This window comes from Podarcis gaigeae (genome assembly GCF_964106915.1).
Source record: "Podarcis gaigeae genome assembly, chromosome: 8".
Lineage (NCBI taxonomy): Eukaryota > Metazoa > Chordata > Lepidosauria > Squamata > Lacertidae > Podarcis > Podarcis gaigeae.
The window spans coordinates 19,793,075-19,816,613 of record NC_139684.1 but is presented as its reverse complement, the minus strand read 5'-3'; the positions used below and the strand labels follow the sequence as shown (position 1 = coordinate 19,816,613).

General features: G+C 49.4%; 2 protein-coding genes across 3 annotated transcripts; both read right to left on the bottom strand.

Moving 5' to 3' along the window:
* Positions 1-31: 31 nt before the first annotated feature.
* LOC310850720 (taste receptor type 1 member 3-like) lies at positions 32-13,765 on the bottom strand. The gene is made up of 6 exons (XM_083752558.1): positions 13,160-13,765; positions 9,474-9,774; positions 5,109-5,888; positions 3,660-3,863; positions 2,700-2,820; positions 32-1,312 (listed from the first exon to the last, which is right to left on the bottom strand). Exons 1-6 carry the CDS (start codon positions 13,336-13,338, stop codon positions 381-383), a joined length of 2,517 nt encoding a protein of 838 aa, XP_083608684.1. The 5' UTR covers positions 13,339-13,765; the 3' UTR covers positions 32-380.
* Positions 13,766-16,856: 3,091 nt separating this feature from the next.
* Positions 16,857-23,247, bottom strand: CPTP (ceramide-1-phosphate transfer protein). Of its 2 annotated transcripts, none has more exons than XM_083752847.1 (3): positions 23,051-23,247; positions 20,450-20,580; positions 16,857-19,510 (listed from the first exon to the last, which is right to left on the bottom strand). In XM_083752847.1, exons 1-3 carry the CDS (start codon positions 23,153-23,155, stop codon positions 18,988-18,990), a joined length of 759 nt encoding a protein of 252 aa, XP_083608973.1. In that variant the 5' UTR covers positions 23,156-23,247; the 3' UTR covers positions 16,857-18,987. The 2 variants fall into 2 exon arrangements, with proteins under 2 accessions (XP_083608973.1, XP_083608974.1); XM_083752848.1 differs by lacking the exon at positions 23,051-23,247 and adding an exon at positions 22,892-23,044.
* Positions 23,248-23,539: the final 292 nt, after the last annotated feature.

Genomic DNA, 23,539 nt, shown 5'->3' with positions numbered 1-23,539 from the left:
TAAGAAGGGGAGAGGAGGCATTTTTGTTTGTGGATGCTTTCCCATCTCTAACTCTGGCTTGCCAACCCTGAGCAGGAGGACTAGAATGCAAGGCCTCTCTAACGAGTCTATCCCATCAAGACGAATCTGTATCTACGTCCAACCCAACGAAATAAAAACACACACCAATAAAAGCTTCTATACTAGGGCAGCGATACAAGTCACACTGTTAACCCCATCAAAGTAGAGACTTCCCTTCCTGCTTCAGAGACCTCTGCTTGGGTTGTCTCCGACCAAGTCCTCCTCAAAGTAGACCCATTGAAACGACCAGGCCTAAGTTAGCCATGCCCTTAACTACAGTGGGTTTCCTGTGTGGGTAGGACTAGCATCGGCTATGACACCTACTTTTTGGGGTCGTTTTCCTGCGGCGCCTCTTTGGCGTAATCTTGGAAATAGTCCACCGTGTTCCAGTCCGGCTTGAAACGCAGGATGTAGCACTTGGGGAGGTAATAAGCTGCGAGCAGCCCTGTAGCACACAGGAGCATGGCACTCACTTGCACGGCGGGCTGGTACTCTAGCCCCACGGTGGCGTAGGTGGGGATGAAGAAGATCAAGGCGATGAAGTAAGCGAGCATGGCGAAGGTGATGCTGCGGGCGATGTTGTACTTCTTGGGAGACGTCTGCACCATAAAGGTGCAGAGGAACGAGGTGAAGGCCAGGAGGCTGTTGTTCCCATGCATGATGGCGAAGGCAGCCCAGGACTTTATCCTGCACTGGATGAGGACTTGGGTGGGCAAGAGCTTGTAGTTCTTGCCCGGAGTGGACGGGTTGACATAGATGTACCCAAGGCAGAGGGCGCTTTCACCCAGAAAGCACAAGGCCACGATGGCCCACGGCCGCCTCTGGATCAGGTTGTGCAGGAAACCGCGGCGGCTGCTTGCAAAGTCATTCACCAGCATGATCTGGAGGGCCTTGGCTGTGATGGTGGAGAAGCAAGGGTTGAGGCACAAGGCGAAGGAGGGTTGCTGCATCAGGCAGACGGTCGGGCTGGGCTTGCCGATGTAGAGGCCACAGCTGAGGCACATCAGGGCCAGGCAGAGGAGGCCCACGAGGCACATGGCTCCTCCGGCGGCCTGCACCATGGGGGTGTGGAGGTTCCTCAGAAACAGGGACCCCGAGAAGCAGGTGAGAGTCACCGCGAATATCAGCAAGGCTACCAGGATGATGGCCAGAGGCTCGGACCAGAACAGATACTTTTCGCTGCGGTCGTAACACCGTGTGCTGCGTCCAGGGGACCACTGTTCTGTGGGGCAGGCAGTGCAGGTTGTGTCCTCTGTAAAAGAGCAGGGAGGCAGCTGTACATTTTGCAAGTGAGGGGGTCTCCTCCTGGGGAAGGGCCAGAGCGCCTGGCTTTCATGCAACAGCTCCCAGATTGCATTTGCATCCTCTCTAGGTAGAGTCGGGTGAGACTCCTGCTTGAAACCCTGGAGTGCTGTCCCCCCTCCCCCAGCACTCCAGGGTTTCAAGCAGGAGTCTCACCCGACTCTACCTAGAGAGGATGCAAATTTACCTTCCCGCTGGATTGGTACCTACTTATCTACTTGCACTTTGATGTGCTTTCAAACTGCTGGGTTGGCAGGAGCAGGGACCGAGCAACGGGAGCTCACCCCGTCGCAGGGATTCAAACCACCGACCTTTGATCAGCAAGTCCTAGGCTCTGTGTTTTAACCCACAGCGCCACCCGCGTCCCACTCCAGTCAGGGTAGACTAAGCTAAAAGAGCCAATGGTCTGACTCTATATAATACAGCTTTCTCTGTACCAATATTTTAAGAGGAGGGTTGTAACTCAGTGGTAGAGCACCGGCTTTGCATGCAGAAGGTCCCAGGTTCAAGCCTTGGCATCGCCACATAGCCCTGGGAAAGGTCCCTTGTCTAAAACCCTGGGCAGCTGCTGCCAGTCGGTGTAGATAGTACAGAATCAGATGGAGCCAATGGTCTGGCTCTGTACGTGCAGCTTCCTATGGTGGTGAAACTATTTTATCCAGGTGGGGAGTGAAATTTTAACTGGAGTCAAGTTTTTGGTTTCATGGAAAGCATCTATTTTGACTAGTAGCAGTGGTTTTGGTGAGAAAGATAAGTATTTAATACAACCTTGTTTTTTTACTGAAAACTTGAGCAGATTAATGCAGAAGTGAGGTGGAGCCGACTCAGGAATGAACAAACATGGAACTGACAGAGATCAGGAATAAACTGAGCTGTCCACCCTCATCTCCTCTCACCAAGAGCTGCTGTCCCTGTATACAGTGACTGTAGCTAGGAATGTAAAGAAGGAATAAATTTCTCTTCCAACCCATTTACATCACATGCAAGGCTGTTTCTGTTCTGCTGCAGTTCTGCTTGCAACACAAATGATTGTGTCTCATATCCCTGTCTGCTGTGGCAGAATTTTACTTAACCAATGGATGTCATGATTGATTACATAATGAATTATGTTGTTCCACATCATTCATTTCAATGCAAAGGGGGCATTGCCAATTACGTAACCTTTGCAGACCAAAAACAACAAGCAAATAGCAATAGAATCTGCTGGATTGATTTCCGTTTTGGATACGGGGTGGATAAATGAACACCAGCAATTGCTGCTCATATACCTGTCAGAATTCTCTGCGATCTCTGAGTGTGACGCAGGGAAATCACCCCAAGGCCCCAATCCTTCTCACCTGGAGAACTGCAATAAGTGCCCCTCTCACAGTCAATGCAGTCGTAGCAGCAGAGGTGGAAACCCTTCATCCGACGGATCTGCCCAGCCTGACATGTCGTAAGGCACTCAGAGATGGGAGCCTAAGCAAAAGGGAGAGCAACCAATGTTAGCATTAAATGTCTACCTCCTGCAAAGCTATCTTCTTTTCCTTCTCTCTTGCTGTTCCCTTCGCTCATCTTTCGCCCTTGTTCTCTGCAAGCTCCTTATACCATTCCTTCTCCCATCCATCTTCCTGCTCCCCCTTCCTGGGGGAAAGGCCATAGCTCAGTAGTAGAGCATCTGCTTTGCATACAAAAAGGCCTCAGCTTCAACCCCCAGGGAGGACTCAGAACAACTCGGGTCTGAAATCCTGGATCATAGAATCACAGAGTTGGACAGGATCACAAGAATCATCTGGTCCAACTCTCCACAACACGTGAATCTTTCATCCAATGTGGGGTTCGAACCCACAACCTTAAGACCTTAAGGTCTGTCACTGCCAGTCAGTGCAGGCAAATACTGAACGTTTCTGGCTCAGTATAGGACAGCTTCCTGTGTTCCTGTGTCTGGACATATTAATTGTATCTGGCCTGCATGCACACCACGAATTTAAATCACACACACACCCCAAATAAGAATCCTGGGAACTGTCATTAGTTATGGGTGCTGGGAATTGTAGCTGAGTTTGTTATGGGTGCTGAGGGGTAAGCTACCATTTCCAGAATTATTGGGGGAGTGGGGATCGTGTTTTAAATACATGTTGGGAACACTGCCTTAGCATATCTAGCTTGTTGCCTTGGAGGAATGGCAGGATACAACTTTGAGAAACAAATAGATCAGACAGATAATTAGTGTGGGGACATTTGTGGGTGGGAAGCAATCAAAGAGATCACTCACTTTACTGTACTCCTTTGTTGCATTCCTCCCCCTCTCTCTTTACCTTTCCATCCTCTGTGTGAAACTGGACCAAGGATGTATTGATGTTCAGTTTTGTGTTGAAGTTCCCGAGGGTGATGTGCTCAATCCCACTGTCCCGCCACCTCCAGCCAATGACCTCATAGCCGAGGTTGATGCTGCCGTAGTCTTCGAAATGGTGCAGCTGGTTGGAGATGTTAAAATGGACGTCTTTCAGTTTGTCCAGCAGCTGGATGGAAGGAAAAGGTGGCTGTGGGTGGGTCCTGTGCTAACTCCCGTGTCCCCCCACCCTTGGACCCCTAATCCCATGCCCCCTTGCCTGCACTAACCACTTCTCTGCAAGGCTGGCCGTACTGTTAGCCAAAGCAAGGCAGCCATATCAGGTGGCAAAGCGTGGCAGGACAAAGCTGTATGTGCCACTCAGCCTGCCTTGTGGCTCTTAAACTGCCTTGCTGTTCTCAGGTGTGCTTGAGGGCATTAACCCATTGCCAGGAAGATTTTAGGGCAGGTTGGGGGACCTCTGGCCTTTGGGCCTAATTAAGCAAATCCATTCCCTGTTTGGTCCAAAGGTTGTTTTGGCCAAGTCATGCATGGTGGTAACTCGGGTTACAGACACTTCAGGTTACAGACTGCTAACCCAGAAATATTACCTCGGGTTAAGAACTTTGCTTCAGGATGAGAACAGAAATTGTGCTCCGGTGGCGCGGCAGCAGCAGGAGGCCCCATTAGCTAAAGTGGTGCTTCAAGTTAAGAACAGTTTCAGGTTAAGAACAAACCTCCAGAATGAATTAAGTTCTTAACTCAAGGTACCACTGTAATGGACAGCAGCCGGTGCAGAATTTGGCAGCCAGGTTGCTCATCGGAGCAAGGCAGTTTGAGCATATAACGCCAATCGAGGCCCAACTGCACCGGCTGCCAATCAGTTTCTGGCTGCCAATTCAAGGTGCTGGTTTTGACCTATAAAGCCTTGAAAGACCCAGGACCTCAATACCTCAAGGTCCGCATCTCCCCATATGAACCAATCTGATTCTGTGATCACTGTATGGCGCCCTTCTCCATGTGCCCCCATGTGCACAGGAGGTCTGGAGGGTGGCAGGATGAGAATGGGCCTTTTCAGTGGTGGCTCCTTGCTTGTGGAATGCTCCCCCCAGGGAGGCTTGTCTGCCACCATCATCTCCTATCTTTAGGCACCAGGCAAAAACATTTGTTTTCTTCCAGGCCTTTGACTTTTAACGATCTGTGGCCTCCTTCAGAGGGTGGGATGTTTTAATACTGGCTTTTGAAAATATGAATGTGCTTGAGATTGTTTGGTTATAAGCTGGTGTTAGTGCATATGGTAGTTATTGTTGTTAAGTTGTTTTGTGTTACTAAAAAGTATAACAAATAATAACAATTTCAAACCACGCGGGCGAAAACAGGTCACCAGGCCTCATTGTATTATCAGTCGATGGGCAGCTGACTGCTTCTCGCCTACCTTCCAAGATTTGATGTTACCCTTATGACACATCCCTCTCTGGGAGCACAACAAGTTGTGGAGTGCGTGAGCCACACTGTACACTGCGGTGTAGACAGCGTACGTCTGCCGGTGCTTGAGCACCGCGGTGATGTTTCGGCGAGAGATGTAGTTGCATTGCCAGCATTGCGGTCCCAGGACATCGGAGTCCATCTTGTCCACTTCCTCCTGGGATGTGTTGCAGAAGCCCTCCTCTTGGGTCAGCTCTAAAAGTCTGTAGACGTACTCCTCGAAGCCAGGGACTGTCCCCCCCTTTATGACGAAGCCGATGACTGTCCCAACGGCTTGGATCTTGTCCACAGAGGTGACCACGTCCGACATCACCCAGGCTTCGGTGGCCAACCACACCTTCTGGCTCAGCCCCAGCTCCAAGCACCGCTTGAAGAAAGCCCGGACAGGCCGGTCGCTGGCGAAGAGGACGATGACGTTGACTTTGGACTCGTTGATCGCCTGGATCGTCTGCCTCATCTTCACTTGGAGGCTCGGGTTGGACACGTCGGCTGGGATCAGCCCCTCGAAGGCGATGCAGATCTCTTTGCTGGCCACCATGGATGACAAGAGGCTGAGGCCTCCACGGCCATATTCATCATTGCTGCCAATGACCGCGATCCAATTCCACTTGAAAGCCTGCAGGAGCTGGACCATGGCTTCCAGCTGTCTCTTGTCGCTGGGCACAGTCCGCAAGAAAGAGGGATACAGCTCCTGGTTGTTCAGGGCCTCCATGGTGGCTCCATAGCTGATCTGAAGGCCACAATCGTACCAATGTTTAATTTATGTGGTGACTTTGCAGACCACCATTCCAAAGAAACCAACTCCCCATGGCTGCTTACAGCAGTGATGGCCAAACTTGGCCCTCCAAGTTTTGGGACTACAATTCCCATCATCCCTGACCACTGGTCCTGTTAGATAGGGATGATGGGAGTTGTAGTCCCAAAACAGCTGGAGGGCCAAGTTTGGCCATCACTGGCTTACAGCAATTAAAAACCACATTGAATGTCAAGCAATACCCTATTAATGAGCTGTGTCCAATCATACTACATGGAGGAGACCCATTGAAGTTAATGGACATGACAAACTGAGATCCATGAATTCCAATGGGTCTGCTCTAAAGCAGAAGTTCGTTGGGTACAACACATTAACGCATTTCCCATCATGTAATCTGGACTCAGCTAAGCTGGTGCCCTCAATATATTTGGGGCTGCAATTCCCATCACTTGGGGTGGGAGTGTTTGGAAGGTTTGTGTCAGGGTAAGTGAGATAAAGTAGGATCAGTGTTGTTATTGTTTGGGGATAAATGGCGAGGGAGGATTTAGCTTGGGTATATTTAGAAGGGTAGAGTGTTTATATGGACCAAAGTCCATGTCTAAGTCATGTCTAAGAAAGTGCATAACTGGAACCATGTGCTTCTGTACACAGAATAGTGGCAAAGCTTCTTATTACAGTGGTACCTCGGGTTACATACGCTTCAGGTTACATACGCTTCAGGTTACAGACTCCGCTAACCCAGCAATAGTACCTGAGGTTAAGCACTTTGCTTCAGGATGAGAACAGAAATTGTGCTCCGGCGGCGCGGCAGCAGTGGGAGGCCCCATTAGCTAAAGTGGTGCTTCAGGTTAAGAACAGTTTCAGGTTAAGAACGGACCTCCGGAACGAATTAAGTACTTAACCCGAGGTACCACTGTACTCTTTTTATCAATAAAATCAATACATCATGGGAGTTGCAGTCCAAAATGTCTGGAGGGCCCCAGTCTGGAGAAGGCTGCTCTAATCCAGTTGCACCAGTTGGCCATTCCAACAAAAATAAAGGCCCCTATACCTTCTACAGCCTGCTGAAACCATACTGTATGGAGAGGGCTAAGCAGATGTATGAATAAGTAGGGCCCCTGACAAGGCTTTGGCACTCTTGCAGGTTTGGATTTGTGTGGGCCCAAGGTTAGGAACCTGTGCCCCCCCAATGTTGTGGGGCTCCCAAAGGAAGGAGGGGGGGAGGCACAGTTGAGTTGTCTACCAAAAGAACCCACAGAGTTCATAATGTCTCACCCCAAGATAGGAACAAGTGAATCATGTTAATTTCAGTTTCTTTCCGTTTTTCTTCCCCACACCAAAGCTTCATTTCAGTTCTCCACATTTCCACATCCATCTGATTTTTTTTACAAATGCTCATGAAAATTCATAAGCATTTTAGTTTGCATTTTTCGTAACGAAGGTATCTTTGGATGCAGTTTTGCCTCATACACAAATTTTTGCAAAGCCTGTTCCCCTGATAGAATGCTATTTTCACTAATTTATGCGTTCTTATGCACACTTGATCCTAGCACGTGCACTTTTGCACTTATTGCTTGACTGGAGAACTCGATTGCAACATTTGTTCCAAGTGTGTATTGCAAAAGGTGGCTGTGTTTCGGTCTGAGCAGTCGGATCACATTTCCCTCCTAGCCCAACTCCAAGATAAGTGGGTATAAAAGTTCAGCCTGGGAGTTTGCGCAGATGCCAGACCTACTCAAAGTTAGACCCACTGCAGTTAATGCACATGGTTAACTTAGCACCATTAATTCCAATGGGTCTACCCGTATCCAAGATTTTGAAACCTTTGTTGATGTATGGAAGTGGGAATACCAGGCACATTTGATCCTAGCACATGCACTTTCCACTTATTGCTTGACTGGAGAACTCAATTGCAACATTTGTTCCAAGTGTGTATTGCAAAAGGTGGCTGTGTTTCAGTCTGAGCAGTCGGATCACATTTCCCTCCCAGCCCAACTTAAAGGTAAAGGTAAAGTGACCCCTGACCATTAGGTCCAGTCATGGCCGACTCTGGGGTTGTGGCGCTCATCTCGCTTTATTGGCCGAGGGAGCCGGCATACAGCCTTCGGGTCATGTGGCCAGCATGACTAAGCTGCTTCTGGTGAACCAGAGCAGCACACGGAAATGCCGTTTACCTTCCCGCTGGAGCGGTACCTATGTATCTACTTGCACTTTGACGTGCTTTCAAACTGCTAGGTTGGCAGGAGCAGGGACCGAGCAACGGGAGCTCACCCTGTTGCGGGGATTTGAACTGCCGACTTTCTGATCGGCAAGTCCTAGGCTCTGTGGTTTAACCCACAGCGCCACCCGCATCCCTCAACTCCAAGATAAGTGGGTATAAAAGTTCAGCCTGGGAGTTTGCGCAGATGCCAGACCTACTCAAAGTTAGACCCACTGCAATTAATGCGCATGGTTAACTTAGCTCCATTAATTCCAATGGGTCTACCTGGATCCAAGATTTTTAAACCTTTGTTGATGTATGGAAGCGGGAATACCATGGATGAAACAGGGCAGTTTGTTTTGCAGGCCACTAACAACTTGTAACACGTAAAGTGGCTCTTTTTGCACTGGTTGCAGGAAAGATTGGACCGAGAGAGCGAGAGAACATTGCTGCAAATTGTTCTGGGGACTCTGTGGTTTAATCTGAAGTTGGGATAGCTGATGGCACTTCTGATTTTTCTTGTTTTCTATTACTGATGTTCGCTATATTATTGATATGTTGGTATCTGGCTGAACTTTAATGCAGTGTTTCTCAAATTTGGGTTGGACTATAACGCCCATCATCCCTGACCAATGGCCCTGCTAGCTAGGGATTATGGGAGTTGTAGTCCAACAACAGCTGGGCACCCAAGTTTGAGAAACACCGCTTTGACCTAATGGTCATGTCCTTTGGCTAGAACAATAAACCTATTGAATGAATGAGTAGGGCTTATTTGGAGACAACCCTGAAACACGGAATAGGTGCGCTGCAACATTTTGCGGTGGGCCTCACTGGTGTCTTCTCGGTAGTGGCGCCTGCCCTGTGGAACGCCCTCCCTTCAGATGTGAAGGAAATAAGCAGCTATCTTCTCTTTGAAAGACATCTGAAGGCAGCCCTGTTTAGGGAAGTTTTTAATATTTAACGCTGTATTGTTTTTAACACTTGATTGTAAGCCACCCAGAGTGGCTGGGGAAACTCAGCCAGATGGGCAGGGTATAAATAATAAATTATTATTACCGTATTTTTTGCTCTATAAGACGCACCAGACCATAAGACGCACCTAGTTTTTGGAGGAGGAAAACAAGAAAAAAAATATTCTGAATCTCAGAAGCCAGAACAGCAAGAGGGATTGCTGTGCAGTGAAAGCAGCAATCCCTCTTGCTGTTCTGGCTTCTGGGATAGCTGCGCAGCGTGCATTCACTCCATAAGACGCACACACATTTCCCCTTACTTTTTAGGAGGGAAAAAGTGAGCCTTATAGAGCAAAAAATACGGTATTATTATTCTCACGAGGGTGTCATTTGTTCTTACGGTTATTCTACCTGCGGGATCAGGAAGAAGCCGAACAGCTTGGCTGTCACCGAAGAGAGCATTGAGTCGTGAGGCCCGATGACAGCCGTCACCCGGGTCTGGTAGTCCGTGTAGTTGCAAAGGATCCCGATGCTGTTTGTGCCTGCTCTGGACAGGAAGAGCAGGCTGGGCTGGAGGGTGACAACCGGTTCCATGCAGGTGTCGTAGATATCATAGCCAAGGCGGATCCCTGGCAGCAGCGTGGTGGAGTTGTTGATCTCCTCAATGGCAATCTTCATCCCAAGGGCCCAGACCAGACCGGCAGCATAAAGCCTGGGAGACAGAGGACAGAACAGGGGAGATGGCGGTCTCTCTATTGGCAACATGCAGGGTTGAGTGCCAGTCTCTCACATAGCCCAAACTGCACCACCCCCATGCAAAGAGGTGTCAGAGGCTTGGGGGGGGAACCCCAAAGTGCGCAGAAGTACAGAAGTGCTCATTGGAGGGGGGGAGAGACCCCCGAAGGAGGCAATGTCCCCGCTCCCCCAACACATGTGCAACAACCAAGTGAGCAGGGAACGCTGTTAAACTGTCGAGATTTAATAAAACTGGGGGAAGTGCGTGGAATAGAGCGTCCTGGAAGACAGCCTAGGTGGCTGGCTGGAACCCTGATCAGGAGCACACTGGCTTGCCTTTAGAAGCTCCCCTGAGTGGGCTCCTGATTGCAGGAAGGTGCACAAAAACATGCCTGGGAGCTTCAGGGGTGGCCCTGCCCCTGCACAATTTGTGCCCTTCTGCTTTTGGCTGAGGAGGCAAATAGGGATGTTAGCTTGAGATAACTGATGGATGGCAAGTTACTGGTCCCCCCTTTTCCCCGTTCGGCAGTGGAAGAATCTCTCTCGGGAGGTTGGGACTCTCTGCCCTTGGAGGTTTTCAAGCAGAGGACAGATGGCCATCTGTCTATGGATGCTATAGCTGAGATTCCTGCAGTGCCGGGGGTTGGACTAGATGAGCCTTGGGTTCCCTTCCAACTCTAAGATTCTATCCTCCTGCCACTACCCGTGACCCCCTAAAATGCCTCTCTCCAGAGTGACTAGGGACCCATCCAGGGCCTTCTCAGTGATGTCTCTGACCTGGTGGAATGCCCTGTCCCATGAGACCAGGGCCCTGCAGGATTTAGCTTCCTTCCGCAGGGCCTGTAAGACAGAGCTATTCCGCCTGGATTTCAATTTGAACTTAGCCTGATCTTTTATTCCCCTTCCTTCCTTCCCTCCCCCTCCCCTTTTTATGAAGATTACCTGCTCTGGGATCCCACAGCTAATTCTCCCCTGGTCTCCCCGCTGGCCCAGATAGGACTAATTTAGCCAGCTAGCCCTGGTGATCACCTAATGTTTATTGGATGGATTTCCCCCCTAAATTGATTTTTGGATTCTGATTTTTTTATTATTCACATTTTTATACTGTATTATATGCTGTTTTTTGTTGTTGCATCAATTAAGTGTTTTAAATTTGTTGTTAGCTGCCCTGAGCCCGGTTTTCTGAACCAGGAACGGCGGGGTATAAATAATAATTAAAAATAGTTATTTATTTAACAATGTGGGTTGGGGGCACGGATATGGGTAGGCGGAAGGGATTGATTGTTTTTAAATAGGCACTGTATATTTATTTACTGAATTTCTACCTCACCTTTCTTTCTAAAGAGCTCAAGGCGGAGTCCATGGGTCACCCCCTCCCTTCCCCAATTAATCCTCACAACAACCCAGGGAAGTATGTCAGGCCAAGAGGCAGCAACCGCCCCAGGGACACACCCAGTGAGTTTCATGCCTGAGCTGGGACTTGAACTCTCGTCTCCCACATCCTAGTCCAGCACTCTAATCTCTACAGCACACTGGCTGTCTCTGAAGGCTTTTCGGTTTACATCCACTTTTAATCAGTCTGTTTGAGGCTGGTCAGAGCTCTTAAGCATAACTGAATTGCTGCTCCTTTTCATCCTGTCCTGTATTACATAGGCTGGATGGTTACGTGGGAGCCGGTTGAAGACTGTCCTTCGAAGACAGAGGTCCTTTGGCTGGGTCGGGACGATATGGGATGTGGGGGGGGGGAACTCCCATCTCTTGTGAGGGCGCACTTAATCCCAGCACTGTCTGTTAAGAGTTTTGGTGTAATCTTCGACACCTTTCCATGGAGGCGCAGATCACAGCAATAACAAGGGCGGCATTTTTTCATCTCCGCCAAGCTAAGTAGTTGGCTCCTTACCTCTCTTGCCCTGACCTAGCCACTGTGATCCACGCGGTGGTCACCTCCAGACTTGATTATTGTAACTCACTCTACGTGGGGCTGCCCTTGAGACTGACCCAGAAACTCCAGTGGCTGCAGAATGCCACGGCGAGACTCCTTACGGGGTCCTCACCGCAGGATCACATTCACCTGGTGCTATACCAGCTGCACTGGCTCCCGGTGGAGTACAGGATCAGGTGCTGGTTTTAACCTTTAAAGCCCCATATGGCCTAGGACCCTCGTACCTACAGGACCACCTCTCCTGCTATGTCCCACAGAGGACCTTACGGTCTTCAAATAAAAACATCTTGGAGATCCCGGGCCACAGGGAGGTTAGGCTGGCCTCAACCAGAGCCAGGGCTTTTTCGGCCCTGGCCCCAATCTGGTGGAACGCTCTGTCACAAGAGACTAGGGCCCTGCGGGACTTGACATCTTTCCGCAGGGCCTGCAAGACAGAGCTGTTCCACCAGGCCTTTGGCCAAGGCACAGTCTGACCCCCTCCTTTGGTAATCCTCACAGAACTCTAGCCCAATGGTTGCCCATTAATTTGGTTTTGAATTGATTTTAGAATGAGTTGATTTTAGAATGCATTTTAATTGATTGGGATTTTATGTAAATTGTGTTACTTTTATTGTTGTTAGCCACTCTGAGCCCAGCTTCGGCTGGGAAGGGCGGGATATAAATAATTTATTATTATTATTATTATTATTATTATTATTATTATTATTATCATAGAGCAGTAGAGTTGGCACGGACCTGTTTAGTCCAACCTCTTGCAATGCAGGAATCCGTTCCGCTGTTGGTTCCTAGACTGAACTGTTGCTGCTGTAAAATTTGTGCTGTATTACAATCCATGATGCGAATGGTCTTGCCAACTTTTGTTTTGTTTAACCTTTCAGGGCACCCTGCCCTCCCGAGGCAGCTTACAAAACCCTTAAAACACATGCAAATAACATTTCAGAGAACAGGAAAACCCTAAATGTATAAATGTGTGAGAAGGGGGGAAATTCCCAGCTTAAGAAAGCGACTCCCATTCCCAGTCTTTGCTTTCATTATGACATTGAAGAACCATCTTAAAAATGATTCTGATACAGGGAAAGAAAGCAACTTAAAAGGCTCATTGGAAAAAAGGAAAGTCTTCAGGAAGGTCTTGTTGACACTTGCATTTTGAATAATTTTACTTTAAAAAGCTGCCTAGTTAATTGGGGACAGCATTCAAATCTACTCCATAGTTTCCCGTTGACAATTAATCTGACATTCTTTCAGCCCTGATGGTGCGTAGGGGCCATTTGCCACGGGCTGGGGGTGGCCAGAGCCAAAAGGGAGTGGAGCAATGGAAGTAACTCTTCGTTCAGTTAAGTCCAGCCACACACAAGGCAGGGGTTTCTGCATCACCACCTCCCCAACCATCGCTACGTCCTTGCCATTTTTGCTGCCTTACCTCTCACAGTTGTAAATGTCAGGCAGGGTCCGTTCCGTCACATTGGAGGTGAGCACCGTGAAAGGGAACAAGCCGCCCAGTATGTAGTCTCCGGGTCTTCTAAACTGGGAAGACATGCAGTGATAGCTCTGGGCCCGGGCCCAATCCAGACAGAGGCTGAGCAGGAAGAAAGCAGACATGTCTCTCGGCTGCTTCTGAGACTGGTCTGCGTGTGGACAGCCTAACTTTGAACGAGGCAGGGGAGCCCCTTAGAAAGCCAAATGTTTTGTTCAATAAAATTTACAGCAGGTGGGAAGCATCGTGAATTTGTTTAGCAAAGCACACACTGCATGAGCAGTGTAGGTGTGGAAGAAGCCATAGTTAGCCACCCGTGCTAACCAAATCTTCTGCGGCATTCTGTTGAGTTGGGCCCCTCTGCAATCTGGCCCTCCCTGCCACGAGGGATTTATTCAGACAGGGTGGTCTTGAAAGGTTCCTGATTTTTTGCAAGCAGGTGCTGGGCTTTCCTTGCTTTTGGATTGAGGTGTTCCCAAAGCAAAGGAAGGATTGAACTCTGATTAATAAGAATATCCACAGAGGCTTGAACCAGCAAGACTCTGGGAAAGGTGCGTACAGTGGTACCCCGTAAGACGAACGCCCCGGAAGACGAAAAACTCGCTGGACGAAGGAGTTTTTCGTTTTCTTAGCCGCTTCGCAAGACGCATTTCCCTATGGGCTTGCTTCGCAAAACGAAGCTTGCCACGCAAGCTCCGGGGATAGCGGGGAAGCGCAGCGCGTCTTCCCCGCTGTCCCCGGACCTCTTTTGAAGCAAGGGGCGGCAACGGGGAGAAGCGATCTTCTCCCCGTTGCCAGCCCCGCAATCTCTGGGGACAGAGGGGAAGGCACGCGCGCCTTCCCCTCTGTCTCCGGACCTGTTTAAAGCAAGGGGCGGCAACGGGGAGAAGCGATCTTCTCCCCTCCGCCCCTTGCTTCAAAAGAGGGGACAGAGGGGAAGGTGCGCGCACCTTCCCCTCTGTCCCCGACCCCTTTTGAACCAAGGGGCGGCAACGGGGAGAAGCAATCTTCTCTCCACTGCCCCTTGCATTAAAACAGGTCCGGGGACAGAGGGGAAGGCGTGCGGCGCTTCCCCTCTGTCCCCAGACGGTCTCCATAGGAACGCATTGATTGATTTTCAATGCATTCCTATGGGAAACCGTGCTTCGCAAGACGAAAAACTCGCAAGAAGAAAAAACTTGCGGAACGAATTAATTTCGTCTTGCGAGGCACCACTGTATAATAATCTGTGCCTCCCTCTGCACCCCTCGGCCCAGGTCGTTTTATTCACAAAAGAACTTTTACAGAGTGTTTGTAAGAACCAATCAGATTTCTTCTGAGCATTTCAACAAACCCCAGGTGGGGACAAAATTAAACTACCAAAACTAATTAAGCATGGGGTAAATTAAACAGAACTACAAAGGAGTGCATTTGGCAATGCTGGGAGGTGATAAACAAGCAATACACATGATAAGAAGGATGGCCAGGAAGACAGCGATCATTATCACCTTCATGTGAAACCCTAAGATTAACAGCCTGGGATTAACCTATCAGAAAAGCTACATCAACGAAACTGCCCACTGTCTTTGATGACCCTGGCGAAGGATGCCTGCCTGGCGAAGCAACTGGCAGTGTACGTGACTGGTCAAGAAAGAGAAATGGAACAGTAGAGGCAGTGGCGTAGCGTGGGGGGTGCAGGGGGGGCCGGCCGCACCGGGCGCAACATCTGGGGGGGCGCTAATCTAGTGGAAGAGACTCGAGTGCTAAAATCCACGGGTTAGGGGGCGCAAATCCACGGGTTAGGGGGCGCAAATCCATGGGTTAGGGGGCGCAAATTACTTGCCCCGGGTGCTGACAACGCTACGCCACTGAGTAGAGGAAATGGCCAGAGATGCAGAGGGTTGTGGGATTTGATCAGAAATTATTGCCAATGTATCAAACCCAATGCATTCATCGTGGACACAATGGCTTGATGCATATTTTATAATTCCTCATAGAATCCCACCTGACCCCACACTCTGGATATTTGCTTTCCTACATTGGATCAAACAACTTTCGGAACCGCTGTTGGGGAAAAGTTGGGTACTGGTCCCAGGTTTGGGGGTGGGCCTCGATGCCACCCATAGAGAACCCCCTGCTCTCTCTCTCGCCCAGCTGTTGACACGCCAACCCTTCCTCTGCCTGAGGGCCTGGTCTGCGCTGCACCACAGGACTAAGGGAGTAAAACAAACCACAGTCCCTGGTTCAGAGGCAACACTAAACCAAGGCTTGTGGTTTGTTGCTTTTGCTCACTCGTAGGGAGCTAGCTCTGTGTTTGCAACAAACCATTAGATATGGTTTACCACTGGCGGGGTGCGGAACCTCTAGCCTGGAGGCTGAATGCGGCCCTCCAGGCCTCTCTACCTGGCCCTTGGATCTCTCCCAAGGCCACATCCTTCAGTAGCCCTGCTTCACATCCTCCACAAGTGTATTTGCCTGGCTATAATGCATTCTTGGCCTCTGGTGTGCCTAGACGGAGGATAATAATAGCTGTGCGTGCAGAAACTATCTCAATTTTGCCCCTGGCTCAGAAGGGAATGTGGCCCTTGGGCTCCAAAAGGTTCCCCAACCCTTTCCTGGGAGCAAGGTGTTGTGCCAAGGCTTACTGCTCCTTCACTCCCACTTTAGGAAACTGCCTTTATACGGAGTCAGACCCCAGGTTCACCTGGCTCAGGATTGTCTACACTGACCGGCAGTGGCTCTCCAGGGCTTCAGACTGAGGGTCCTTCCCAGCCCCACCTGGAGATGCCAGGGATTGAACTGGGACTTTGCACATGCAAGGCAGATGCTCTGTCGCTGACCTATGGCCCCCTCTCAAGTCAAGGCAACAGGTATCAGCTTTGATATACCTGTGCCAGGTGATAACGCTGTGTTTGTTTCCTGCCACGCTGTCATTCCTCCACCATCTGAAAGTCTGTGGTTGTTGTTTGTGGTCTGTGTCCCCCCCCGCTGCGGGGCCATGAATTAAGGTCCTAATGGTGCTGCTGCCATTAGCAACTGTTTGCTAATGGGGTGCGGGGAGGTTATGATTTAGGGGGAGGCTTTTGGGTCTCATTAAGGGCCTTCTGCTGCATTAGAGATCTGCATTGGCTCCCAGTACGTTTCCAAGCACAATTCAAAGTGTTGGTGCTGACCTTTAAAGCCCTGAACAGCCTCGGTCCTGTATACCTGAAGAAGTGTCTCCATCTTCATTGTTCAGCCCTGACACTGAGATCCAGCGCCGAGGGCCTTCTGGTGGTTCCCTCATTGCAAGAAGTGAGGTTACAGGGAACCAGACAGAGGGTCTTCTCGGTAGTGGCGCCTGCCCTGTGGAACGCCCTCCCTTCAGATGTGAAGGAAATAAGCAGCTGTCTTCTCCTTAAAAGACATCTGAAGGCAGCCCTGTTTAGGTAAGTTTTTAATATTTGATGCTGTATTGTTTTTAACACTTGATTGGAAGCCACCCAGAGTGGCTGGGGAGACTCAGCCAGATGGGCGGGGTATAAATAATATATTATTATTATTATTATTATTATTATTATTATTATTATTATTATTATTATTATTATTCGAGCACCTTGTTCATGGCAGAACCGTGAAAAATCCCTATGCGGCCATCAGGACTGAAATTGAGGACACCACCACGTATACACAGGACAGATGATTATTTGAACCCAAGCAATATAAGAGGTAAATACATATCTATATCTATATAGACAAATCACAGTGCATGCATGGAGTAAACAGTGCCATAAGTGCAAATACTTTCATTGTGCCCCCACATCTCCCCACCACCACCACAAAGGCATTGATAGTTTAGAAATCATACGAGGCAGGAAACATGAGAGCACCATAGATACATGACTCATTTGTATCCAGAAAGGAATCTTAACATAACAGCATATCGTGATCCAGAAATAATAATAATACCACTTTAAAAACACAGGTATGATTGATTTGTAACACGAAAGGAATCTTAACATAACAGCGTATCACGGCCCCAAAATAATGATGCCACGTTTAAAACACAGGTATGATTGTCTTCGAGCCAAAGGCGTGGTCAACAGCCTTATGCAAGTTCGAAACTCACAGTGACTTTAAAAAAACAAAAAGCTTTTCTAAGTGAACAGTCTTGTTGTGAGAGAGAATGACAGGGAAAGAAGAGGTGTGAAGATAGTTCAGGAGTTTGGTTTCATCAGGGGTGGGGATCCAGTGGTTCTCCAGATATGTTTCATTCACTTATTTAGAAGTTGTGTGTATACCGCTCAAAACAAAACAAAACTTCTAGGTGGCTTGAACAAGACACTGACATTTGGGGGGGTCCACAGGTCCCCCACCCTTACTAGGGAGATTGTTCCCACTTCCAGCATGCTAAAGATTGTTGATTTCCGGGTTGTAGCAGTGTGCAATATCTTTGCCATCCCCTGTGTGTATGGAAGGAGATTCCGCTCCCTCCCCACTTTGAATTCTTATTTGTCCCTGCATACCCACACCGTGCTGCCCCTCAGCTGGGTATACTAAATGCGCAGCAACATGCCTGGCTTGTGACTGATGAAAGGACCCTGTTTTTGCCCCCATTGCCCCCATCCCAAACCCCACAGGCTGTTAATGCTCAAGAGTGGGAGGAGTCTGGGTAGAGGGAGTCACAGGCTAGTAGGGATCTGCATGTGATGCCCTGAAGGGCTTCATGTTTGTGGGTGCATGACCTGCGTCTGTGTGTGGAAGGGAGGGCTCTATAGAACCCCGGTGGGATTCTCCCATCAGGCATATGTATCATGGCAATCCTGAGCAATCTTGCCCCTAAAGTCTTCCCCTTGTCACATGGTCATTGAAACAGGTATATACACCAGTCCACTGTAAAAGCCCCCCTTTCCCCTTTAAAGCTTAATTCGATCTGAAGGGTGGAGGGGATACAGTTTCACCTTGATTAAACAAAACCAGGGTTGATTGGCAGAGAGCACAAGTGAGGCCAGGGAGACCCCTGCTTCCAGGCCCTCATCCATCCCCCTGTGATCAAGTACATTCATTGCTTATGCAGTTTTACCTCCCGTACACATCAGGGAAGACTGTAGCCTTAAAAACCATGTGGCGAAATGGTGGCGAGCCTTCAGCCCTCCAGATGTTGCTAGGCTCCCAACAGCCCCCCAGCTAGCACAGCCAAATGGTCAGGCCTGATGAGAGCTGGAGTCCAGCTACATCTGGAAGGCTGACAAGTTCTTCACTCTGACTGTAAGGAGCAGCATTCACGACTGCAATGGAGAGATGGAGGGTGGTCTCTATTTGGAAGAGGCATTCATTGACTCCTGAGAGTGGGGAATGCCTCTTCTTAGGTCAGGGATTTTTTTTTTTGGGGGGGGGGGAGGGACTCCAAATCCCATCAGCCCCAGCCAGCATGGCCAGCCATCAGGGATGATGGGAGTTGTAGTTCAAGCATGTTCTTGGACTCTGACTCCCATGAGCCCCAGCCCAGTGGTTGGGAGTTGGAGCCCAAGAACATCTGAAAGGCTGTAGGCTCCCCACTGCAGTCAAAGAGGAACTGGGGCCAGTTCTGTTTCTCCGGAAATCTGGCTGATTGAACCCAGAATAGGGATGCTTTGAAGGCTCAAATGATTCCAGCAATAAGAAACCTGATTTATAGGAGAGAGCTGAGAAGCAGAGAGCTAGATCTTGGTGCCAACAAGCAGGCGTGGAAATGGATAAGCATGAGATGTACGATCGATGCTTGCTTTTTCGTCTGTGGCATTCAGAGAAACGCTTGATTGTGGGGATCCGCTCTGCTATGGGAGGTCCAGGAGTTTGTGCCGGCTGTACAGTTCCTGTGTGACATCGTAAAGCTTCTTGATGTGGGGCAAAGCTTCTCCCAGCATCTCCACTGCCTCCTCGTTGCTGCCCACCTTCATGTTCTCAAAGAAAGCTTCCCGGTTGGGCAGAGTGCAGAAGGCAATGGTGGTGGCCTTGCGGACAATCCAAGGGTGGTAATTGGCCAGAGAGGCATTGTACGAATCTGTGCAGACCACCGACGTCCTGCAGTCTGTGCCGCCGGTCCGCAGGCCCTCCAGGAAGAGCTGCAGCCATAGGAGGGCCCGGTGGAGGCGCAGGATCGTCCGGCAGCCCGATACGGGGCGTTCGGTGTTCTTCTTCAGGTCTACCAGGTTGTTGGCCATCTCGTAGCTCACCATGGATTGAAGGGTTCTGTAGCTCTCCTTATGGGGGCCGCTTTGGAAGCCCTCCATGATTTGGATTTTGGCCACTGCGTCTTTGGAAACGAAGGTGAAGATCGTGCCCATGGTGTTCAGAAACCTGATTTCCAAAACAGAACCCTGTAGTTACAAGGAGCCTTCAAGGTTTCCCAGCCCTCCTGGCCTCTCTGTCTGGCCCTCTCCCCAGCCCACACCCCCTCACTGGCCCTACTCTTCATAAACCAGCAGGAATGTGTCCCTTGAGCACTGCTAACGCTCTTGCACGCCTGGAAGGAGGATAGAGAGGGTGTGTATAGGCTAGCCTGCTGCCGAAAGGTAAAATATGCATTAGAAGCTCCACTGGATGTTGCCTCTGGCCCTGCCCACTGCTGAGATGTGGCCGTGGAGTTGAAAAAAGGTCCCCACCCTTGGTTTAGAGGCGCAACCCAACAGAATGAATGACAGATCCATGCGGGCCGGTCTCAACAAGAAACAGTTTACAGTCAGAGGGCAGGCTTCAACAGTTTCGCTTGTGACAAGCAGCCACCCTTCCCTGCAACTCTTCAGGGGCAAGGACTATCTGCTGATGGTCTCCCACTCGCTTTTCCTGTTCCTTGTGGGTGGAAGAGAGAATGTTGAATGCCATGCCATGAGGACACTTGCAGAGAGGTGGCAGGAGCGGGCAGTGGCGTAGTGTGGGTTGTCAGCACCCGGGGCAAGGCAAGTAATTTGCGCCCCCTAACCCGTGGATTTTAGCAGGGGGCAGAGAGCTGCGAGTGCGAGCGCCCCCCCCCAGATGTTGCGCCCGGTGCAGTCGACCCCCCCTGCACCCCCCACGCTACGCCACTGGGAGCGGGGCCAGGGAGCCCATTTTTTGCCTCGGTCAATAACAAAGGAAAATAGGGAAGTGCCTTATGAGTCATCATGTTGGCCCATGTAGGTCAGTGTGGTCTACACTGATTGGCAGAGGCGCTTTAGGCATCTGAGAAGCCACAGGTTCCCAACTCCCATTGTGGAGCAAGATCTAAGCTTGGTTCCCTAACTAGGTGGACAGCCTTACCTGACAAGCCCTTTCCAGCCTGCTAAGTAAGGGTCCATTAGGATTTCCGACTTCTCGTCAATACAGGACTTGAAAGTGTCCAGCACTTCCCTCAGGTTGTGTCCATCATCCCCGTAGGCCATGGCGAAGCTCTGGAACAGACAGTAAGAGTCAACAGCTGCTTGGTGGATAAACCATAAATGAGCCCAGGAACATCGGGAGCTGCCTTATCCCTGGCCAGATCGTTACGTAAGAAGAGCCCTGCTGGATCAGGCCAGTAGTATCAAGTCGTATGCAAATAATAAGCAAGATCAATCGGATTTGTGGGATGGAGGGACGGAATGTGCTTTACTGGGAGGGCCCCTGTTTGTGGGCCGCTCAAGCGATACACGTTTGGCTCCTTTCACTATAGGCTTTTAAACATGCTTTGGTAACTCTTGTTTTGACCCGGTTTTACAAGGTGCCTGACATGCTTAACCTGTTGCGGTCTCCGTTTTCATTTTTTCCCCCTGGCATTAGCCAGCCAGTAGCACGTATTAAGGTAAAAGGTAAAGGTAAAGGTACCCCTGCCCGTACGGGCCAGTCTTGCCAGACTCTGGGGTTGGTGCGCCCATCTCACTCAAGAGGCCGGGGGCCAGCGCTGTCCGGAGACACTTCCGGGTCACGTGGCCAGCGTGACATCGCTGCTCTGGCAAGCCAGAGCCGCACACGGAAACGCCGTTTACCTTCCCGCTAGTAAGCGGTCCCTATTTATCTACTTGCACCCAGGGGTGCTTTCGAACTGCTAGGTTGGCAGGCGCTGGGACCGAACGACGGGAGCGCACCCCGCCGCAGGGATTCGAACCGCCGACCTTTCGATCGGCAAGTCCTAGGCGCTGAGGCTTTTACCCACAGCGCCACCTGCGTCCCAAAATCAGCGTCGACGAAGGTGGGATTCGAACTCACGCGTGCAGAGCACAATGGATTAGCAGTCCATCGCCTTAACCACTCGGCCACGTATTAGACTGCCTGTAAATAGAGAGCTATGATTGTAGGTATAGTGAAGTAGATGTTGTTTAAATTATGAGCGTGAACTATCTTGCCCTGAAAGTCACGTGTAGAAATATTGGGTTGACTCACGGTAGTCTCACTGAAATTACTTATTCATTTATTTTATGAGGTTTTTACACTGTTTGTGTAAAAAACAAAATCAAAAACCCTCAATATGGTTTACAATAAAGGTAAAACAATAAAATTATGAATAAGAAAAATAAGACAATAATGGACCTAACTTTCACTATTCCATTTCAGTGGCTCTATTCTAAACAGGACTAAGGTTGGATAAAACTCACTGGAAAATCCTAATCTGGGTGTTACTCCCATTGACCTTAATGGGGCTTACTTCTGAACAGATGTGAGCAGTATTGCTTGGTAAGCAAACAAAACTGAAAAACAAAACTATGCAACCTCCTTCTCTGTCTGGGTTTTGATACATTTTTTTTTAAAAAAAAACTTTCCCTCCTATCCCCCAACTGCTCTAAGTACCAGTTGAGTAGATCCTTTGACGCTGACATAACTTAGGTACATCAGTTTCAGTGCATATACAGTGGTACCTCTAGATACGAACGTAACTAGCGATGGCACGTCTGCGTACGCGCATGTCGCTTTTCGCCGCTTCTGCGCATGACGTCATTTAGAGCGTCTGTGCAGGCGGCGAAACCCGGAAGTAATGCGCTCCGTTACTTCCGGGTTGCCGCGGAGCGCAACTCGAACGTGCTCAACTCAAAGCGTCTTCAACCCGAGGTATGACTGTACTCGAATATAATTGGATACAATCCAATACTACTACTATTTTTTTAAAAAAATGAATTGCCCATCTGTTTTTACAGTTGTGCTTAGGTTTTAATTTTTGGATGGGATTCCTGGTTTGGACCGATAACAGTTTTAACAACTCTGTCTCACAATTTTAGAAGAATGATTCCTCCCTCGACACGCACCTCAATATGTTTAAGTACTATGTATGCTGCCTTGACAGGATATTCCTGTTTTGAAAGGCAGCCTCGAAGTCCATTTTTTAAAAACCATATATTTAATTTACAGATCACTTCCTTGAAGTGATTTCACAACGGAAACATCAGCAACTAGAAGATATATAAAATAGTTTTGTTGTAAAAACTTTTTTTTAAAAAAAAATCAAATTATTAATACACACACACACATATACTCTCACACACATATGTATCCAATGCTAGCCCTACCCAGAGTAGACCCATAAATGGACTTGGCTAAGGTAAGATTCATTCATTTTAATGGGTGGGTGTCCTTGCATCCATTAACTGCAGTGGGCCTGCTCTTGAGTAGGATAAGCACTGGACGCAACTGAATGGGTCTACTCTTGAGTGTAAGTTATTTGGGATACAACTCCGGCAATAGAAGTAATTTAACATTTAACTCATCTATAAAATAATAAAATCTCAGGTGTACAGGGCTGGGAGCCGCAGGTGCGCTGGGTTCCTCTTTCTTCTGCCCCATCGACCTCCTTTTTCCAAGCCTCTGCCCCATATCAGCCCTCCATGGGAAGAGGAAGGGCCTCTCCCTTAGGGGGGTCTCTTCTCCCCCTCCCCAGCAACCAGACTGACTTACCTTAGCGACCGCTTCCTTCTTTCCAACTTCAGCGCAGCCAATGAAAGTCCGCCTCCTGCTCACCTGTCTCCGCCTACCTCCTCTCCTCGACCAATCGCCTGCCATCCCTAGGTTCCGCAGAGGCGAGGGTTCCCAAGCCGCGCCAGCCAATAGAAGCGCGGAAGCTAGTTCTGGAACCTACGCTTCCGTAACATTCAGGCGCGCAGGGACGGAGGTATACTTCCCGCCTGGTCCAGCCAAGGCGCATGCGCGCCAGTCCCAAGCCCGTGCGTTCCGTAGAGATAAAAAAAAAAAGTGTAGAGTCGCAGGCTCTCGGCGCTCGTCTGTGAACTTTAACACGGACCCAAAACTTCTGACCTAACGTTTCATGCGCTAGCCTGTAACCCCTTAAATGAGGTTAAGGGCTCTTCTGAGGGGGGACATTCACGTACTATGTACTTTCTACCTCGGAAGTTTACTGTTGAGTGCGTCACTCCGCCCTTTTTGGTT